General features: G+C 35.2%; 1 protein-coding gene across 1 annotated transcript in view; it reads left to right on the top strand.

The window, feature by feature from the left end:
• LOC131049734 (probable ATP-dependent DNA helicase CHR12) overlaps window positions 1–7,948 on the top strand; it is a 199,935-nt gene extending 191,987 nt beyond the window's left edge. The window contains exons 13-14 of the mRNA XM_057983800.2: window positions 6,261–6,863; window positions 6,952–7,948. Of these exons, the coding sequence (XP_057839783.2) occupies window positions 6,261–6,863; window positions 6,952–7,751 (1,403 nt within the window). The 3' untranslated portion in view covers window positions 7,752–7,948. The remainder of the gene's footprint in view (window positions 1–6,260; window positions 6,864–6,951) is intronic.
• The last annotated feature ends 13,226 nt before the right edge of the window (window positions 7,949–21,174 follow it).

Genomic DNA, 21,174 nt, shown 5'->3' with positions numbered 1-21,174 from the left:
GAAGGCGTTTTTTGGTGTTGCTGGTGTGTGTTGGCTGGAAGTGTAATTTGTTCGTAGCTATCTACGTGTTGGGTACATCGTTTTGGGTGAAGGCTCATTGGAAGCGTATCGGAGAGACAATAGTTCTCCTACATTGGCGTGGCATGTGGGGGACTCTCCAATTTATGGTTGCAAATCGAAATATTCAGCTAAATCGCCATTTCTAGATTTGCATTGGGTTGTGTGCATCACTTTTGCTTCTCTCAAGTTGCTGTTTCAAGGTATTGAACTGATCCCCTGTGTTATACTATATTCATTTGCATTTGGTTTGGCATGATTTCATTCAGTTTTGAGAAAGTTACGTGCATTTTAGTGTATTTGGGTGTGGCTGGTTCTGCGTTTTTTATTGACTCTGATTTTAGAACAGCAAGTAGTGATTTTGTTGTGAGAATTTGATATTGAATACTTGAGATATGTACTTAACTCTATCTTCTCTCGCATCTCTATCTTTGTAAGATTGTTTCAGTAGTACTGATCAATCATTCTAGTTGCATTATATGGTATTTCGGATTTCCCACTGAACAAGTGGAAGAGGATGGCTTAGCCGCCTTCTTGTTTTGTAATTCAGCTTTGTCCTCCCACTGAGTAAGTGGTTGAGTGATATCGATGGGATTCTCCGAAGAGAAGCTTTGTTGGCATCCATACCATCCCTATCAATTGATGGTCCGACCCGTAATCGACAACCCCATAGAATTGTAGGGGGCAACTGGATAAAAGTCTGAATAAACTGCTTAAACGACAGGAAGAACTGCTTCATCTGGACCCTAGACGGAAACTTAATTTCTCTGTTCCTAAAGTGGAAGCTAGTCTGAAGAAACTACGGACAAATTTTATGTTTTAATCACTTCTAGCAAAGCTATTCATTCGTGCGGGGGCCAAAACTGATATGTGTAAAACCTTGAGCCGACTAATGCTAAAACAGGAGTGCCAGATTACAGTATAACCTTAGAATAGTAGGGGCTCTTATCGGCCCTAAGGGCGAAACTCCAAGCTACAAAACCTTTCTCGCCAACTATCGAGTAGAGGTCACTCACGGAAAGCTGTCAACAATACCCAAGGGATTTATTGCTCGATTGACCGACCCCTTAGAATAGTAGGGCGAGCAAGAGGTAGATGCCGTTGTGAAGCCTCTCCCTCCTGCTGAAATATGTGGTTGAGTGATAGTTTTTATGTAAAAGTCCTCCCGCTGCATAAGCGGTAGAGTGATTTGGTTTTGGTTATGCTCTTGTTACCTTGGCTGGTTTACTGCCAAATTCTTGGTCTTCATCCTGCTGAAAAGTGGAAGGGGCTGGCTTGCCGCCCAGTATTGTACTTGCATTGTAATTTCCAGCAGATCAGTGAGCTAATGAACCCCTAATCACCGTATGCTCTCACCTTCCCACATTGGCTCTTGATGATCAGAAAGTGGAAGGGTTACTTTCAGCAGTGTTGAGATTATATTTCCTAACTTTAACCAGTGCATTGTAGTATTTGTTGTGTTCAAAAACCGAAAAAATTAGTGGGAATATTACAATCTTCCAATGCAACTCTACTATTTTTGCATATTGTAAAATGTTAATTCAACTTATCATTATTAATGTAGCAATTATGTGTCAATATTGCTTTCGAAGTAATGAAAATCTCCTTGAATAACTTAGAAAATTGTGTCAAATATGTGTATGTGTTTTTTTATGAATGACGTATCCAGCCATATCCATATTGGGGGTCTTGAAAATGGCCGTATCCGTATCTGATACCGTATCCGTATTTGTATCCGTATCCGTGTCCATGCAACTTTGATGTCAATCATATAGAAAATTTAAAATAATACATAGGATCTGGTAAAGATCACAAAAGGTAAACCTATAGTGGCTTGTAAATGATGGGTGTATAAAATCCAGGAAAATCCAAGTGAGATTATCTTCCAATATAAATCTTGTTTGGTTGCAACAGGTGTTACTCAAACTGCAAGAATTGCTTATAAATAAATTTTTGTGCCATTTGCAAAGATGTTTACAGGACAAACAGTTATTGCACTTGCAGGATTGTTCAACTGGAAAATTCCAATTATATGTAAAGATCGCTTTTTTAAATGGAGATCTTGCTGAAGATGCTTATATGGAGCAATCACGTGGTTTTGTTAAAGCAGGCAAAATTCATCTTAAGGAACTGTTAAGGAAGTTCAATATGGCAGGTTGTAATCCTGTTTCAACTCCTATGGAAACAAGTTGTAAATTTTTTAAACAATTTTTCTGGATAAAGGTGTGTTAAATTATTTAAGAATTTGACATTTCAGATCATACTACATGATCCAACATCAAGAGAAAGATTGCAAGCCTCAAGCAATTATAAATACCGATCACACAAAACAAGGAAGTAAAGGCTAAAATAAAAAGAACCCAAATGGTTGAACAAAACTAAAAATAAATTAAAATAATGGAAGTGAATAACAGATTGAGAAATAAAATAATAAGTTATTATATATAAAGTAGAAAAATGAAAACCTGCATGCCAAACACATTCCAAAAAGAAATTGTTTCTGTACTTCTCACACAATACCACACCATACCAGACCATGGCAAATGCACTTTTAATGTCTTTTGCAACTGACAATAATAAGCGATTCCAATAACATATCAAGAATTTTGAGGTTTGAGACTTCTATGGACAACGAAATCAGAAATCTAAAATATTACTGTTAGTCTCAACTATAATATAACTTATGCTGTTAGCTATGAATTTGAGTTATGATATATTTATTGCTATTACACTACAGTTGTTTCTGTCACTACTGTTATGTTTAATTTATTTTCTGTTATACTGCTCTCGCGGTATGTTTATTGCTTCTGTTATAATGTTGTCATGATATATTTAACAGTCTTTTTTTAATGTTATGAATGAATTTTTTTTTAAATGTTAAAACAAAATTGTTTTTTGCAGGGGACACCTGGCCGTTCCTGGGACAGTTGAGGAACGTCTGAGATGTCCTCGGCCACCTTGGGGATGGCCAGGTGTCCCATATGTGTTTCCTGTTATCTCTGATTTGAGGGATGCATTCTGGGATTTTCCTCATTTCTCAAATTTGGCGGGATGGCTAGGGGATGTTCCCTAACATCTCATCCCCAAAATGCCGCAGAGGATGGGAATTGGGGTTTGAGGGGTGGGGAGGCATCCCCTTGTAACACAGGAATAAAAGGGAATGCAAAATAAAGTGAAAACTGAAAACATTTATAATTATTGCATAATAGCACACATAATAATCATATAAATTTTATATCATTATGTACGAAGAAGAAAAAAGTGATAAAATGTCAAAAAAGGAAAGCAAACAAGGAAAAAATAATAGCTTTCTAGAGAATAAAAGCAATAGAGATGAAAAGTAACAAAATAAAAATAACTTCACAAGTAATAAAATATTAAAGACGAGAGAAAATATGAGCAAATGAATGCCACATCCTACAAAAGCACCAGAACAAGTTTATATCTGTATATATGAGTATAACTCTATATATGCATCAAAAGAAAAATAAAAATACCAAGGTAAAGACAATAAATAAAATCATAGCATACCAAGGGATGAAAAGGGGGAAACTTGGAGATAGGCGAGAAAACAGATGACAAAAAGAAGAAACCAGGAACCAGCACTCAATTGGGATACAATTAGATGAAGAGTGAGGGAAGAGGGGTAGGGGGAAGGAATGAGTAAACAAAGAGGATGAGAGGTGAGATACAATAAGAAGGGGTGGGAAGCTTGGTTTCTACGATGGGCAAGCAATGGATTCCAAGATATACTCACATTCCAACCTGCCTCATGATTTAGATTGGAGGGGTGGTTATTAATTTTGATGGCTTCCAAGAGTTTCCTTTTTAAAATGTTATTTTTCTTAGCTAGGATCTGAGAATTTTCTTGGCAGATATGGTTCTATAAGTAGGAAGAATGCTCAGCCAGAGCTGACTTGGTGACAGCAATGTTTAATGTTGGCACTATGTTCCCTGAGTTTGGTTTTGAAGGAATGATCTGTCTCACCAATACAAGGAAGACCACAGGAGCAAAATCTTATAGACTCCTGAGCTAAGGAGGTTAATGTGGTCTTCTGGAGAAGGGATATGGTTCTGGAGTGGGGCAATCAGTTTGAACGCACAAGTAATGCCTTGGTTGCAGGTTAAACAGATAACCTATGAATGAATTGACAGCTGATTGGTAGTTTAATTTATCTAACAACCAGGCCAGATATTTTCTATGTATTAGGATTTGTATCCAGGTTTAGGGCTTCCCAAATAGAATCACATTAGAAAGCGGGAAAGTAGTACTGGGATGCATTTAGGGAACATCAAATCTTGGTTTAGAATTCATGAAGGCAAAAGAAACAAGATTAATTGGTTACAAAGATTCAGACTGGGCACAAATAATTGAGGATAGGAAACCTACATCTTCAGTCCTGGTTTATCAGTCATTTCACAGAGTAATAGAAAACCGGCTACAGTGGTGCTTTTTCCAGTAGAAGCCTAACACAAAGTTGTTGTCAGTGCCACATGTGAAGCAGTTTGGCTGAAAATACCACTAAAACATTTGAACCATACACATCACAATCCAATTGTATCACACTGATAATGAAAATGTAATAAATTTGGCAAAGAATCATATATTTTATGCAAGAACCAAACACATTGAAGTGCATCACCATTTGATTAGCTAGAAGATTCAAACCAAGGAAACGAAGTTGCCATATTGTCCCAGCTCAGAACAGACAGCTGACATCTTCACCAAGCCAATGAGTAAAGAGAAGTTTTATATCTTTAGAGCTTTTTGGTTTATGTGGCATAAATAAAAAATAAAGGGACTGTTAAAATATATTTTTTATTTAATTAAAAGTAATTGAGGACCTTAAAGGGTTATTGCCATATTCTCCTTTATGCTGATATCCTGTACTTCTCATCTTTAGGTCAAATGTCTCTTATCTTGACATGTGTCATACATGCAAGGGTTACACCTTATATTTAAATATGTAAGTTTCTTTCATATTTGATGAAGAACAACAATTTTCTGCTTTCTGCTTTCTTTTTGAAACCCGTTACTGATTTTTTCAACATATTTGTTTGGAGCCTCATGTTATTGACAAATCAGATGCTTTTGCAGGAGCTTGTGGAGTGCAGTTCCATTGGTAATGATGAGTGCATGATAGGCTAAGACATTTCTGAAATAAATGTTTCAATATAATACAATTATCTTGTGTATGCATATAATCTTTGCAACCACATTTAGGTGATGAACCATACACTGAGAGGCACGGTGACCACATTAGGGTGGCACACCACAGCCTAAGAGGCAGTGATCACACCTGGGCAGCCAACCAAACACTTAGATGCAGCAACCACACCACTCAAGCTAATTTAGATATTAACATTTGATAACATCTTAGATTCGTAGATTAGAGTTAAATGATTGAAGCCCAAGAGCCACCATTTAAAAATTCACCTTTACATGTTTGTTTTGTGGATTTTAACTTTTGTCTCCACAGTGAGAAGCAAATGCTTTCAACATTTATGCTCAATGCTATTGACTTGTATATCTATATCTATATTCTTTTTATATCTTTTTGTATGGATGTAACCAAAACACACCCAAACACAATTTTCCTTTGCCATATTGATGCAACTCAATCTGAACTCAAACTAGTAATGTGGGCTTAATGTCATTGGTTATTAGTAAGCATTTTATTTCTTTATGCATTTCTTTATTATTTTGAGAGCAACATGGCCTCTCTTTAAATCACTTTATTATTCAAAATTTAATATTTATGCTATTTTTGCCTTGTCATCTTATTTTATTTCGATCCAGCCATATACTGGAAGATATGTAACTTGAGAGATTCACAATTGCCATTTGGAAATTTTGTATCCGATTGGATCTGTTGAGTAAAATCACTGGGTTCAGTGAAATGTTTGTCTCATTCTTTATCTGTTGTAAAATCACTGGATTTGGTCTGGGATTGATTTATATTTGTGTTTATGTTGCCTCCATGAAAACTGGATGATCATTTTGAAATATCAATGCATTTTCTTGTTGAACACGAGGTTCTTGGAACATTCATTTTTTATTATCAAATTCATTGCAACTGTCAAAATATATTTCCGTAATGAAACTCATCATTTATTGCAGTCAAATTGGTTTCTGGACTATTATAGTTAATTGAAAATTACTCCCATACAGGTTGCTTATTCTTTCAAAATCTTTAATACAGGTACTGGTAAATCAAAAAGTTTATTGAACTTATCTATGCAATTGAGAAAGTGTTGCAATCATCCATACCTGTTTGTTGGGGAATACAACATGTATCGGAAAGAAGAGATAGTTAGAGCATCAGGCAAATTTGAATTGCTTGATCGCTTGCTACCTAAGCTGCAAAGGGCAGGGCATAGGGTGCTACTTTTTTCACAAATGACACGCCTTATGGATATCCTAGAAATTTACTTGTCTCTGCATGGATTCATGTATCTGAGACTTGATGGAACAACCAAAACAGATGAACGAGGTTCCTTGCTTCGGAAATTTAATGCTCCTGATTCACCATACTTTATGTTTCTTTTAAGCACTCGAGCTGGTGGGCTTGGGCTCAATCTGCAAACTGCTGATACTGTGATATTATTTGATAGTGATTGGAATCCTCAAATGGATCAGCAGGCAGAAGATCGAGCTCATCGAATTGGCCAAAAGAAGGAAGTTCGTGTTTTTGTGTTGGTGAGTGTTGGTTCTGTTGAAGAGGAAATTCTTGAGCGTGCAAAACAAAAAATGGGCATTGATGCTAAAGTTATCCAAGCTGGCCTTTTCAATAACACCTCCACACGTAAGTTAAAACCCTGTGATGACATTTTACTTGATGAATTCTGCAATTCTTACTCTCCGACTTAACCTTGTCTCTTTCAACACTGCAGAAGAAGAGAGAAGAGCAATGCTGAGGGAAATTATGCGAAGGGGAACTAACTCATTGGGAGTAGATGTACCAAGCGAAAGAGAAATAAACCGCCTTGCTTCTCGCAATGATGATGAATTCTGGCTATTTGAAAAAATGGATGAGGAAAGACGACAGAAAGAGGGTTACAGGTCAAGGTTAATGGAAGAGCATGAAGTTCCAGAATGGGCATTTTGTGTAACTAACAATGAGAAGAGTAATCAAAATTTAGATGGTATTGACCAGATTTCAGGTAAACGGCGCAGAAAGGAGGTTATCTACACTGATATATTGAGTGAAACACAGTGGATGAAAGCTGTTGAAGGTGGGGCAGACATGACTCAAATGGCTAAATCACAGCTGGCAAAGAGAATAAAGAAAAAACAACAGCTGCTGGATACAGATCTACTTAATAATGGTATTGACAATGAAAGTGAGGGAATTGATGGAGCTGAGGGAGACAGATTGGAAGCTGAGCATTCCAAGAAAAGCATCAATTGCCATGGGTCACTTGAGTACGAGGAGAATAATATGGACTTCCTGAAAAGAGTACCAAAGAAATTAAAGTCTGTTAAATCAAAAATATCCAGTTTACACAACAACAAAGCTGCTCCTTATGGAGATAAAGTAGAAGAATATGCAGAGTGCCAAACTGGACATAATGTCCCTATATATCAAGAAGATCATATTACTTGGAAAACATTGAAAAGGAAAAGATCAAGCCATGTCCACCATAACACAGACACTCGTCGGCATGTGTCCGTAAACAGGGAGAGTGGGTAGTTTTAAATAATATTGAAGATGTATATTTTGCATGGTGCAAACAATATATTAATATGGAATTATGCAACACACAAAGAAAGCTGTGTGCTATTTTACACACTAATTGGCAACCTTGAAGTAAAAATCTACAATTATTTCCAATCCTAATGGATCTGAAAAGTTATCAGTAATCATTTATATGCTTAAAATTCCAGATATCACTCTTGCATTTATTTAGAAAGAGGCTCTTTTCGTTTATAATTTTTTAAGCTCATTTATTGTCATTAATACTATGATGATTATTCATAATCTTGGATCATTCTGTGCAGGGTATTGTTAGAATATATATTATTTTAGAACTAAACAATGGAAGCTTCATAACTATCACCATTCTACTAGCAAATAATATTTCAATATTTTGTACTTTTTGATGATTTATGCAAGACTTGACTCTCTCTTCCCTTCGAGACTTATGAGAGTGCATAAAGGCCCTTTTTCATGAGAATATGTAAAGGCCCAAATGGCCATTGTGCCAATATTAGGGGGGCCTACGAACACTGGTTCTTAAGATATACTGCAAAATCATTTTAATTAAAACTATTAAATTATGACTCTTAAAATTTGGGTCAAGCTGCATGAGAAGGAATGAGTATTAAATGTCAAGAAGCATCTTGAAGTCACTAGAACAAGGAAACATAAAATTCAACTTGTTTTGTCTGTTTTGTAGGAAGCCCCCATAAAACATGAACCAATAATTATTTTCATATCCATACTCTCTTGACAGGCCAGCCATTTACAGGTTAGTATTGGATGATGGCAAGTGATGATGTTGATGGCTTTGTAAAATCCTCTATATTGGATTAATTTGTAGGGCTATGCTATTGCCATTGGACTTTCTCTGAGTTAAACTGTCCTGGAAAGGAGCAATGAATCATAAAAATTGTTCTAAATGATAATATATACAAAGGTAAACCATATTATCCCTGACAATCTCACAGGAAAGTTAATGGAAGCTTTATTTATGCTTTTACTCAAAACTAGTTATTTCTGGAATTATAATTGGTTGCAAGTATGTATATGCCCTTGAAGCATATACAATATATTATTTAATACTTATAAAATCTGTGAATGATACCTTAAACTTCACTCAACATTAGTTATAATTGTACTCGCAGGACTAAAACTTCAAATTCATTATGGCTAATCAACCAGTATGCACTGTCTTGTCATACACTGAAAGTAAACAAGAATTATGTTAATGGATATAACAGGAAGCGAAGTGAGAAGTACTAGAGAAAATTGTGTATTGTTGGTTCCTAAGAAATTGGATGTATAACAAGAATTATCATAGTAGTTGAATATATGTTGTTTTCCCAATTACATGAATGATTCAACTTCAGTTTAAATGTGTACAAGTTGTGTTCAGAATGAAGTTTGACACTACCTATTTACATCAAACAATGTCCCAATGTAATTAAGCATTGAATGCCGTTTTTTTCAGAAAAATCTTGTTCTTGGAATTATATTGCACTGAACACAATCATGGACCGAGGCTCTGATTTCTGGTTGAAATTTACCATTGCTATTGTCAATATCTTTCCATGTTTATCAACTTTATGATATAAAGCATATGATAGGTATGCTTAGACATACCAAGATGACTAATTTTGGAGCCTACAAACATACATGAATGTGAACAAGTGAAGCTTTTCAATATTCTTAAGATGCATACTTAATACTACTATGTCTATACCCTGGCCTTCGTACAGGTAGCCTGAGACGAATTCCTACAAAATCTTTATTACGATGAACATTAATGTGAAAGGTCAAAACCACAACATTAGAGATACAGAGCAACCATACCAAATTATGAACATAAATCAAGCAATCAGTTTTTGGGCGCAGGAAACCTAGCTTCAAAATTGGCAACACAATATTCATATGATGCCAAGCACATAAGCAAGCCACACTAGAACAATACTAAAGGTAAAGTTCCAACAGCAATTCTATGGTCTGACTCCTAACTGTATTACAGCTAAATCGGGGGAAGTAGCATGTGGTTTAAACCTTTAAAACAAAGGAAAGACACATGACTATTAATTTTGTAGGAATTCATCTCAGGAAAGGATGATTCAACAACATTAGAAACTACATGAATATTGTAGTATCAAGTAAAGCAACTAAGTATTCATCAACCTAAAACTTGTCTCATCAATTGCAAAGGATTTAACTAAAGAATATGTTAGAGGGAATCTGGCAGCAATAAATGGACATAAAATTTTATTTCCATCTTTAAAACTCTTCATATGTTTATTAACTTAATAATTCATCTGTTTATAAGAGAATACACATTCACAGCTAGCAGAGTTCTCTCTTAATTGCGTGCAGCGTGCAGCTAAGTGACTTCCTACCCCTCTCACCATTTAGTAGAGTTTGAAACATGTTTATTTCACCATTAAGAAAGGTTGTTGTTACTTCTTCGCCAAGGATTTTGCTTATTACACTGTTTTGAAAGTGTAATATGCTGCCTTGTTTTGCCGTAGTTTTTTTTTTTTGCAATGGTTTTGAGATGATAAACAAAGTGCATGTAATAAATTAACTTGCAACAATTTGAAAACTCAGAAAATTGACAAAATTCAGAAACATGTGAAGCTGAAAATTCTAGATTATTTCTAAACTGAAAATACACTTTTTCTCAAAGGTAAGAGCAACTTAGATCATTAAATAGCATTACATATCTAATTCAAATATACTCAGAAAATGCAGCAATGAAATAGACTGAATTGGTATTGAAATCAGCTAATCGGAACTTGTAGTTTGCATGCCAATTTTCAATAACTTATCCAAATGTCATGAATTGGATAGAAATAGTAGTGCAGACCCTAAACGCCTCCAAACAACAACGGAAACCTCTTCAAACCCCAAGCACCACCTTCCTTTATGCTCACACCACTCTCTAGGCTATACGACTAGCAAATAAAAGAAAGAATCCTGCAAATAATTCTTTCAGTCTGCTCCTTCAAGATTGTAAATACAACTAAAATCTTTCACGATGAAGCCCAACTATGATTTTTGTGTGAAATCACCTAGTAATCCTCCAAATTGGATCTTTCACTTGAGAAGCAAATAGAAAATACTCAGAGGGGGAGGAGGAGGGGGAGGGGGAGAGGGGTGAATCAATATATTAAACTTTTTACAATATGAAGCCACATAAAACTTGAGAGATCAAACAACAAAAAGCAAACACCAAAAATTCTTGTGGAAAGCCCTTTCGTAAGAAACCACGACACAAAAAGTTTTTATTAACTGAACTTGGGTACCAACTCAAAATACAAAAGTGGGCACCAACTCATTGGGGGCACTGACTCTTCTTTAAGCACCAATTTCAATTCTTTAAGGCACCAACCTCAAATTGAGCATGAACTCAGAGATTTTGAAAAAGCACTTGAATCTTGGTCCAACTTAGGCAAATGATCTTCAAACCTTTGTTTTTTTTGCACATACACTGCTGTAGCTTATTGACCCAATAGTAGAGACCATGCACTATATGAAGGATTAAAGCAACCGACCTACTTCAAGAACAAATTGATTGCCACAAAAATTATGTCTGGTGCTTTTTTTTGAAACAACATAACAATATTTAGTTGTCTTATAAAAACCCATGCAGACTCAAAGAGTCCCCATACAAACATGAGGCTTCACCTGACATCAAGTTGCACTGACTCTTTCTGCGTGTTCATCAAGACCCCAACTTCACTCACTACAAAAATCGCACTCTACGTTTTGAAATGCAACCCCGTCTATGGAGATGTGATAGCCCAATCAGCTGCACCAATAAAGTCACCATATTTTCCTTGGTAGGTAGGAACTCCTATCATCAGCATCCACGATATGATATAGAGGTCATGCTAATAATACTCCTATAGAAAATACCATATTGCGTTTCTCAAAACGGAGAAGCTGTATACAAATATTCTGACGAAGTCATCATTTCTTTAAAGACGTTACAAGCAGCAACACGTCTTATTTATTCAAACACAGACCTCACGATACTTCCAAAGGAACTATGCCACGCACACAAGGTCGATTGACTTTGCCAATAAATAAACACGATATAAATTCCCACGACTTCAACTCTAAACACCGTCACTTGCATTTTCAAAAAGGATTCGACACACCAGCCTGTGTAGTTATTACATACACTATTTTTAAAACCATCACAAACCGTTATTTGAAGCACGATATCCAGGTGCCACACAGGGTATTCAATATCGTGCCCCTCAAAATATACTTTCAACGCATGCTTAACAAATTCGTTGAGAATTCAACTGATGACATGGTGCACAGTCAAGCAGTTGACAAATCGTTTAGGCAGACAAATAGTCAGCTTAAGCTGACACCCAACCAACCTAGTCACACACACAAGTTGCTCAACCAGACAGCCAGATGGTTGAAACACACAGACACACAACTCAAGCAGACACCCAAGTAGCTCAAGCACCTAACACAATAGCTCAATTAAATAATTTATGAAACTCTAATAAATAATCAACTTGACAAGCATTCATACAATTTTGATCATCAACATTTGACATCAATGACAAAATATCCAACAATCTTGTCCTTTGTCATTGATGGCAACCAAAACTAGAACCAAAATAGCTCTGAAACAAAGTTGCTCCCCCTAACTGTTATGTCCCCATTTTTCCAGTGAACACTCAAGAGTCATAGATTCATCTGTTAGCCATCTCTGCAGGTGAATTTAGTGGTGAGGGGATGATTTTGTGTGCAAAAGGTTTATACTTAGCCAAATTTGGGCTTGAGTGGATTTATATCAATTAAACTTTATAATATCATGTTATAAAGTTATTTTTTCTAAAAATAGAAAAATGTTTATTTAAATGGTGTTTTAAAAGTAACTTTATATTATAATAAAATGGCCCATTGACACATTTCCCTATAAGTCCAACCCTAACCCCAAATTCGAATTAGGGTTTGAGGAATGTTAAAAGAGCATTTGGGAGTTCATTTGTGCATTATGTTTGATGAAGTTTTGGAGAATCCTTTACTTTCAGCAAGTTTACAACAATTTTGCAGAATTCTAGAGCAGATTTGAAGACAAAAACCTTCAAATTGCAGGTGTAGGATGAAAACCCTTCCACCTATCAACATATTGATCTTCATTGGAGGCTCTTTTCAGGTCATTGGGACCAAATTTCAGCAAAATTCAGCTTTACAGAGGAATAAATTTCAAATTTGAGCAGAGAGGTCACAATTTCCAACAAGTTTGTGATCCCAATCAACAGATTGTACCTTCCCCAAGCTAGTCATACCACCAAATCTTGCTTGGAGTTTTCAATAAAATAAAATAAAATAAGGGGTTTAACAACATTATTTCTGTTCAAAATTTATTGTTAGCAGCAAATAAGAAGAATCCCAATGTTTATTTGGTGAAATTGGTTCATATTGGAGCTACAAGAGCAAATCAGTGGTTAGAAAGCACACCAAATTGGAGTCTCCTGGGGAAAGTTCAGGAATTGCATTGGAATCAGGATTTCTTCCCAAATTTGTTTTAGATAATTATTTAGTAGGTGAATAAAGCTCATTGGAGCCATTAGTTGCAGTTGGAGGTGCTTCATTCAATCTTTCCACCCACTCAGGCTAGTAAATCACCTTCAATTCTCAGCACTGGACTCCAAGTAGACCATTATTGGCCTGGGTTGTTAAAAATAATCATTTATTTTCATTTGTTCTTTGCGGATAAATAAAATTAGAGGTCTGAAATTCATTTCCAGGCTATTTTATTATGTGTTGTTATTGTTATTCATTTCTGCATTGTCAAATTTCAAAGCATAAACTTCAAAAAACTCAAAAAACATAAAATTCCTTCAAAACCTCAAGGCATTAATACGGTGGTCAAAGGTTAATATTGAAACAAACAAATCAGAATTGAGACATCTCCTAGTCGACATTTTTCAGTTGTATCAGAGCCAAGACCTTGCTAGCTTGTGGTATGCTTAAGAATGGTTACATAAATGGAAGAGTGGGAAAATGAATTAGCAACCATCAAAATTGCTAATTGCTAATTGCTAATTGGTTACATAAATGGAAGAGTGGGAAAATGAATTAGCAACCATCAAAATTGCTAGTTGGTATAACAAGTATCAGAAGAAGAAGAACCATCTAACATTTCAAGAGTATCTAGCTCTAACGAGGAAAAGTATACATGTGCATGAGGAAGTTATTAGAATCTTTGATGAGTACACATGTGAACCTGAGGAGATCAAGGCTATCAAACCTTTTGATAGGTACTACACAAGGAGAAGGAAAGAAGATTGGCTTCGGTCAATCCATCTTCAAAATAGAAACAAAATTCAGTCATGTGAGAGCCCTATGGTGGAATAAGAGAACAAAGAGGTGTTCCATCTTACCTATGAAGATTTGGACCAATAAGAATCAACCATTGCCCCTGCAAAAGGAGCACACATAGGTCTTCATGATTTTTTAGCTGATATTGGTTATCCTCTACGTGTTGATGGTGAAATTGATAAGGAGGTTCATAGTGGATCAGCCACTAATGAGTTAGCCATGATTGACACAAAAGGTGTTCCTAATGCACCTTTCATTTTGTCACCGAATCTTGATGATATAGCAACACTAACAATGTTGATAGGTGACTTCATTTTACTTGACTCCATATGGATTAACCGTTGTCCTAGTTGGGGTTATGTTGCACTCCTTGATCTTTTATGGTCTACATCAACTACCCAGTTACTTGGGAGTGTAAGAAAGTTTGCCTATAGGATGGACTCAAAGTTTGAGATGGGTTTCCAAGATTTGCATTGGGTTGATGCTATGCTTGAGGACTTCTATGTTGCTTGCTAGAGTTATGACAACAAGGTTAGCTGGCATTTGGTGTTGGCTTATAGGTATACGAGAGTTCATTTTTACACCATCATGATGTCCTACTTACATGAACAGTTACTTCAGAGCGATTTGTGGACAAACTTCTTCTACATCAGCACCTACAACAGATTCTTCATTTTCGTATGGGATTTGGGTATTATTTTGATTGGGAAATTTTATCAGAGTGGAGCAACAGATTGCTTGATGTTGCTTGAGGGAAATCAATCCCAGGAAGGGAGGAATATAATGTCCCCATTTTTCCAGTGAAGACTTAGGAGTCATAGATTCATTTGTTAGCCATCTCCACGGGTGAATTTAGTGGATAGGGGATGATTGGTGCAAAAGGTTTATACCTAGCCAAAAGTGGGCTTGAGTGGAAATATATCAAATAAACTTTAGAGTATCATGTTATAAAGTTATTTTTTCTAAAAATAGGAAAAAGTTTATTTAAATGGTGTTTTAAAAGTAAGTTTATATTATAATAAAGTGGCCCCTTGGCACATTTCCCTAGAAGTTACAACTTAAATATATGACCACTTTTAATGAAGAATTAGACTCTCAATGGGTCAAACCACTTAGGGGAAGCATTTTTTTAATAAAAATAAACATTTTAACATGTTTTATGATGCCAAAAGTTCAACCCTAACCCCAAATTCGAATTAGGGTTTGAGGAATGTTAAAAGAGAATTTGGGAGTTCATTTGTGCATTATGTTTGATGAATTTTTGGAGAATCCTTTACTTTCACCAGGTTTGGAGCAATTTGGCAGAATTCTGGAGCAGATTTGAACATGAAAACCTTCAAATTACAGGCGTAGGACGAAAAACCTTCCACCTATTAGTATATTGTAGAGGCTCTTTTCAGGTCATTGGGACAAAATTTCATAGCAAATAAGAGAACTTCAGCTTCATAGGGGAATAAATTTCAGATATGAGTAGAGAGGTCACAATATCTAGCAAGTTTGTAACCCCAATTAGCAAATTGCACCTTCCCCAAGCTAGTCATACCACCAAATCTTGCCTGGAGTTTTCAATAAAATAAAATTAAAATAAGGGGTTTAATAGCAATATTTATGTTCAAAATTTATTGTTAGTAGCAAATAAGAAGAATCCCAATGTTTTTTTGGTGAAATTGGTTTATATTGGAGCTACAGGAGCAAATTAGTGGGTAGAAAGCACCCCAAATTGAAGTCTCTCCTAGAGAAAGTTCAGGAATTGCATTGGAATTAGGATTTATTCACAAATTTGTTTTAGATAATTATTCAATAGGTGAATAAATCTTATTGGATCCATTAGTTGCAATTGGAGGTGCTTCATTCAATCTTTCCACCTGTTCAGACCAATAAATCACCTTCAATTCCCAACACTGGACTCTTGGTAGGCCATTATTGGCTTGGGTTGTTAAAAATAATCATTTATTTCCATTTGTTCTTTGCTTATAGATAAAATCAGAGGTCTAAAATTCATTTCCAGTCTATTGTTTTATGTGTTGTTATTGTTATTCATTTCTACATTGTCAAATCCCAAAGCATAAACTTCAAAAAACACAAACAACATAAAATTTCTTCAAAACCTCAAGGCATTAATATGGTGGTCAAAGGTTAATATTGAAACAAACAAATCAGAATTGAGTCATCTCCTAGTCAGCATCTTTCACTAACTTACTACTCCCCCTTTAACATCAATGACTGAAACAATCTGCAAAACTGAAATGAGGTTGAAAGAGTGTCAATAAAAACTCCCCCCGAGTTAGAACAACAATTCAAAAATGAAGTGAAATCACTCCCAACTTCTTCCTCAAGCATTCAAAAGACTCCCTTGGCAAAGGCTTAGTGAACAAATCTGCAATCTCATCTTTAATAGAAACATATTCCAACTTAACCTGCTAATTACTAACTCGTTCTCTCAGAAAATCATACTTGATAGTAATATGCTTAGTCCTAGAGTGCATAACTAGATCTTTAGAAATGTTAATAGCATTGATGTTGTCAAAAAGGATAGATATAAGATGATCATACTCTATCTTAATATCCTTTAGTGTTTGTTTCATCCAAAGAACTTGTGTACAACAAGACACTACTGTAGTATACTCTGCTTCAACTATAGATAATGAAGTAGAAGCTTTCTTTTTACTCAATCAAGCAAGACAGCCACCTAGGAAGAATGCACATCCACTTGTGCTTTTCCTAGCATCAATTGAACCACCCCAATTTGCATTAGTATAAGTTGTAAGTGTAAAGTCATTACCTTTAGGATACCAATGCCCATAATCCATATAGTACCCTTAAGATATTTCAAGATTCTTTTAATTGTATGAACATGAGTATCCTTTGGAGTATCCTGAAATCTAGCAACATAACCAACAACTCGCATAATGTTAGGTCTAGTAGTTATAACATACAATAAACTTCCTATCATAGACATGTAAATTGTTTGATTAGATTCTGGAGACTTATCATCTTTACTAAGTTTACAGTCTCTCACCATAGGTGTGCTTACTAGATTACAATCTTCCATCTTAAACATTTTTAGCATTTTTCTAATATATTTTGCTTGGAAAATAAAAATACCTTTCTCTGATTGATGAATTTGTAAGCCAAGGAAGAAAGATAGCTCACCAAACATGGACATTTCAAACTCATTCATATTGGTAGCAAACACTTGACACATCTCTTCACTAGTGCTATCAAAAATCAAATCATCAACTTAAACTACAACAATCAACATGTGATTACCTTCTTTGACATATAGATTGTTGTCCGTTATTCCTCTTTTGAATCCTTTCTATTGTAGATAACTACCAAGTCTATCATATCAAGCATGTGAGGCTTGTTTAACACCATAAAGAGCCCTTTTTTTTCTTACAAACATAGTTCTAATTTTCTAATAGAATAAACCCATCAGGTTGTTTTGTGCACACTTCTTCATTCAAATTACCATTGAGAAAAGAAAATTTAACATCCATTTGAAAAATCCTAAAACCTTTGAAAGAAGGAAAAACTAAGAACATTTTAATTACTTCTAAATGTGCAATTGGAGCAAAGGTTTCATCAAAGTTAGTACCTTCTACTTGTGCATAATCTTTGCACACAAGTCTTGCCTTGTTTCTCACCACTTTATCATCTTCATTCAACTTGTTCCTATAGACCCACTTTGTACCTATTACATTCTTGTCTTTGGGCCTTGGGACAAGTTTCCAAGTTTCACTCTTCTGAATTTGATCAAGACTCTTACATGGATGCCACCAAGTGTTTGTCTTAAGTTGTCTCCTCAAAACTATTAGGCTCAAACATGGACAACAAAGAGATATCTTCATCTTCAAGATAATTCATATTTCTGATTGTAGCTCTAGGTCTGTCCTCTTGCAAAATCTAATTGATAGGATGACTCTTTTGAACAAATTTGGATGAAGTCTTCAAGGATGTTTTGAATGTGGTCTTGTTTTGATCAATTGTAGGTGTATTTTCATTTGATACACCTGTTGTGCCAAATTGAAAAATTTGAAGGAGCATTATCAGGAAGTGCATCTGTTGCTTTATGTTGAACACTTTCAACAGTATTTCCAAAATTTCCACTTGTTTTCCTAGCATGTATATTTGAGGAAGATTGTTGAACAACACTTTCTACTTCATCTCTTTGAGGGCTATCATCACCATTTTGCAAATTATAACAAGTGTTAGCATTCTCAAGAAGTTTCACATTAGCACTTTCAACAATCTTATGTAATCTTTTGTTAAAACATCTATAAGCTTTACTTTTGGAAGAATATCCTATGAAAATACCTTCATTAGCCTTGGGATCAAATTTGTCAAGATTGTCTTCATCCCTCTTAATGTAACAAGCACACTACCAAAGCTCGAAAATACTTAACTAAGGTTGCCTTACCTTTCCATAGTTCATATGGTGTCTTGTAATGCTTTGCTCTAATCAGCCCTCTATTTGGAATATACAACAGTATTGGCTGCCTCTTTCCAACATTCATCATACTACGAGTTGTTTCTTGGAATGATCTATTCTTTCTCTCAACAACACCATTTTGTTGAGGTGTCCTATTAGTTGAGTATTGTCTCTTTATACCATGTTTTTTCACAAAAACTTATGAACTCATTGGATGTGAATTCTTGTCCATTGTTTGAATGTAAATATTTGATTTTCAGACCTTTTTCATTTTCAACTAAGGCTTTAAAAGCCTTAAACTTCTCAAGTGCCTCTGATTTCTCCTTAAAAATGTAACTCAAGTCATATGTGAAGAATCATCAAATAAGAGCATAAAATACTTCTCGCTTGACAAACTTGTGGTTCTTGTAGGTCCACAAAAATGAGTGTCAATCAACTCAAGAGGTTTTGTACTTGAATACTCCTTTGATTTGAAGCTCTTCCTTGTTTGTTTGCCAAATTGACACTCCTTACACACTATGTCTGAAGGTTTAGTAAGTCGTGGCATATCTCTGGCAACTTCATTTTTATTGACTTGAATAAGACTATCAAAGTTTATGTGTCCCAACCTCCTATGCCATAGCCACATTTCATCTAGCTAACTAAAACAACATTTTACACTCTTGATATCATCAAGAATGTACAAATTGTTAGTTGACCTACTTGCATCAGCAATATGTTTACCATCTTTGTTGATTTCACAACAATCTGAATTAAAAATCAAATTATGTCCTTGATCACATAACTAACTTACCCTTAACAAATTATGTTTTAGACCTTCTACATATAAAACATTTTCAACTTTATTCTCACCATCATTCAAAACTAGTGTGCCTTTACTTGCTAGTTTTGCAGATGAGTTACCGCCAAATCTCACCTTGCTTCCATTTGTCATCTTGAGAGTCAAAACTTATTTTTATCTTCAATCATATGCCTTGAAAAACCATTGTCAAAATATCATATATCTTTTTCGTTTTGTGCAAGAAGGGTTGTTTGCACAATCAAAGATTCGACTGGGTATCCTTCATCCTTCAAACCTTGGTAACCTCCTTTGTTTTATTTTATTTTTCACCCTTCTTGTTATACTTGGAGTAATCTGTCAAAACACTTTTACAGACTTTTGCAATGTGACCAAAGTTATTACACAAATAACATATGACATTGTAGTTTCTTAGAGGAGCAAAGGAACTTTTGCTCATAAATATGAAATTATTTCTTGCAAAAAACTGTAGTTAAGTGCCTTGTGCCCAAAATAATTGCAAAAACAATAACCATAAAAGAAATAACTATTAGACCTGGTCATGAGACGTTGTCTTGAGATAGAGGGCCTTTTGAATGCATTATTTTTTTATTTTTGATGAATCCTTTGTGCTGTCACCATTGATTTTTTGTTGTTCTTCATTTGTAGATTTAGAACTTTGACCCTCTTCAAGGCCAACTCCACCTTTATTAGTAGATTGTTTTTGTGATCTTAAGATCTTTTCCAAGGGCATGTAACTTTTCTGATCAATATTCTCATGATTCAACTGTGTCAAGGATTTGTCCAGCTTCCTAAGAGAGACAACTTCAGCTTCATGTCTCTCACAACTTTCTTCTTAAGCTTGAGTTGACTTCTAATTTCTTCGTCAATTTTCTTTTCTTCTTCAATCTTAGTCAACTATCAACTTCTCTACATTTCCTAAAGCTTGAGATGTCATGTTCTTTTCTTTATTTCCTTCTTGTAACAACAACTTCAAGTTCTGATTTTTTTCCTAATTTTTTTTTATTTCATCAAGAGCACTTATCAACTCTTGTTCCGGATCAACTTCTCCCTCTGCATTAAAATAGTCTTCATCTTCTTGATTTTCAATGATAGTTTGTTCTAGGGCCATGAATAGAATCTCATCATTTAAAGACTCATCATCACTAGTATTCGATGAACAACTTTCCTCCTTAGAGTAGAGACTCTTTTTGAAGTTCTGAGTATCCTTTTCCTTTCCCTTGTATTTCTTTTTATTGAACCTTGGCTTCTTTCGAAATATTCTATCTCCATTCTTTTCATATGGACATTTGGCTACAAAATTGCCTACTTTGCCACAATTGAAACATTAAAAGGTAGCTTGCCTTTATCTTTGCCATAACTCTTTTTTAATTTTCTTATGAAGTGTGCCTCTTCAAAATCAAATTCTCCATCAGAACTCTCACCGGGCACACGTTTATTATCTTTACCTTTGTTTGAGGCTTTGAAAGTTGTCTCCATTTTAGATAAGGAATTCATATGTGTTCTCATCTCATAGGCTATTAAAATACCATGTAGCTTATCAATAGTCATCTTGCCAAGATCTACCATCTCTTCAATTGCTGAAACTTTTGCATCAAACCTCAAAGGTAGAGACTTAAGATTTTTTGAACAACAACATTGTCTTCAATCTTTTCACCTAGACCCTTAAAAGAGTTCACAACTTCATCAAATTTCAAGAAATAAGCGGCGACATTCTCTTCTTTATGTATCCTAAGACTTTCAAATTGCATCCTATGAGTCTATGGTATGGCCTTTTTAACTTTGTCATCTCCTTCATATGCATTTTGGAGTTTCTCCCAGATGGCACTTGTTGTATCACAATG

The sequence above is a fragment of the Cryptomeria japonica genome, chromosome 5 (genome assembly GCF_030272615.1).
Source record: "Cryptomeria japonica chromosome 5, Sugi_1.0, whole genome shotgun sequence".
In the NCBI taxonomy this organism is placed as follows: Eukaryota; Viridiplantae; Streptophyta; class Pinopsida; order Cupressales; family Cupressaceae; genus Cryptomeria; species Cryptomeria japonica.
Note: the sequence above shows the minus strand (reverse complement) of the source record. Positions and strands in the feature narration are given on the sequence as shown.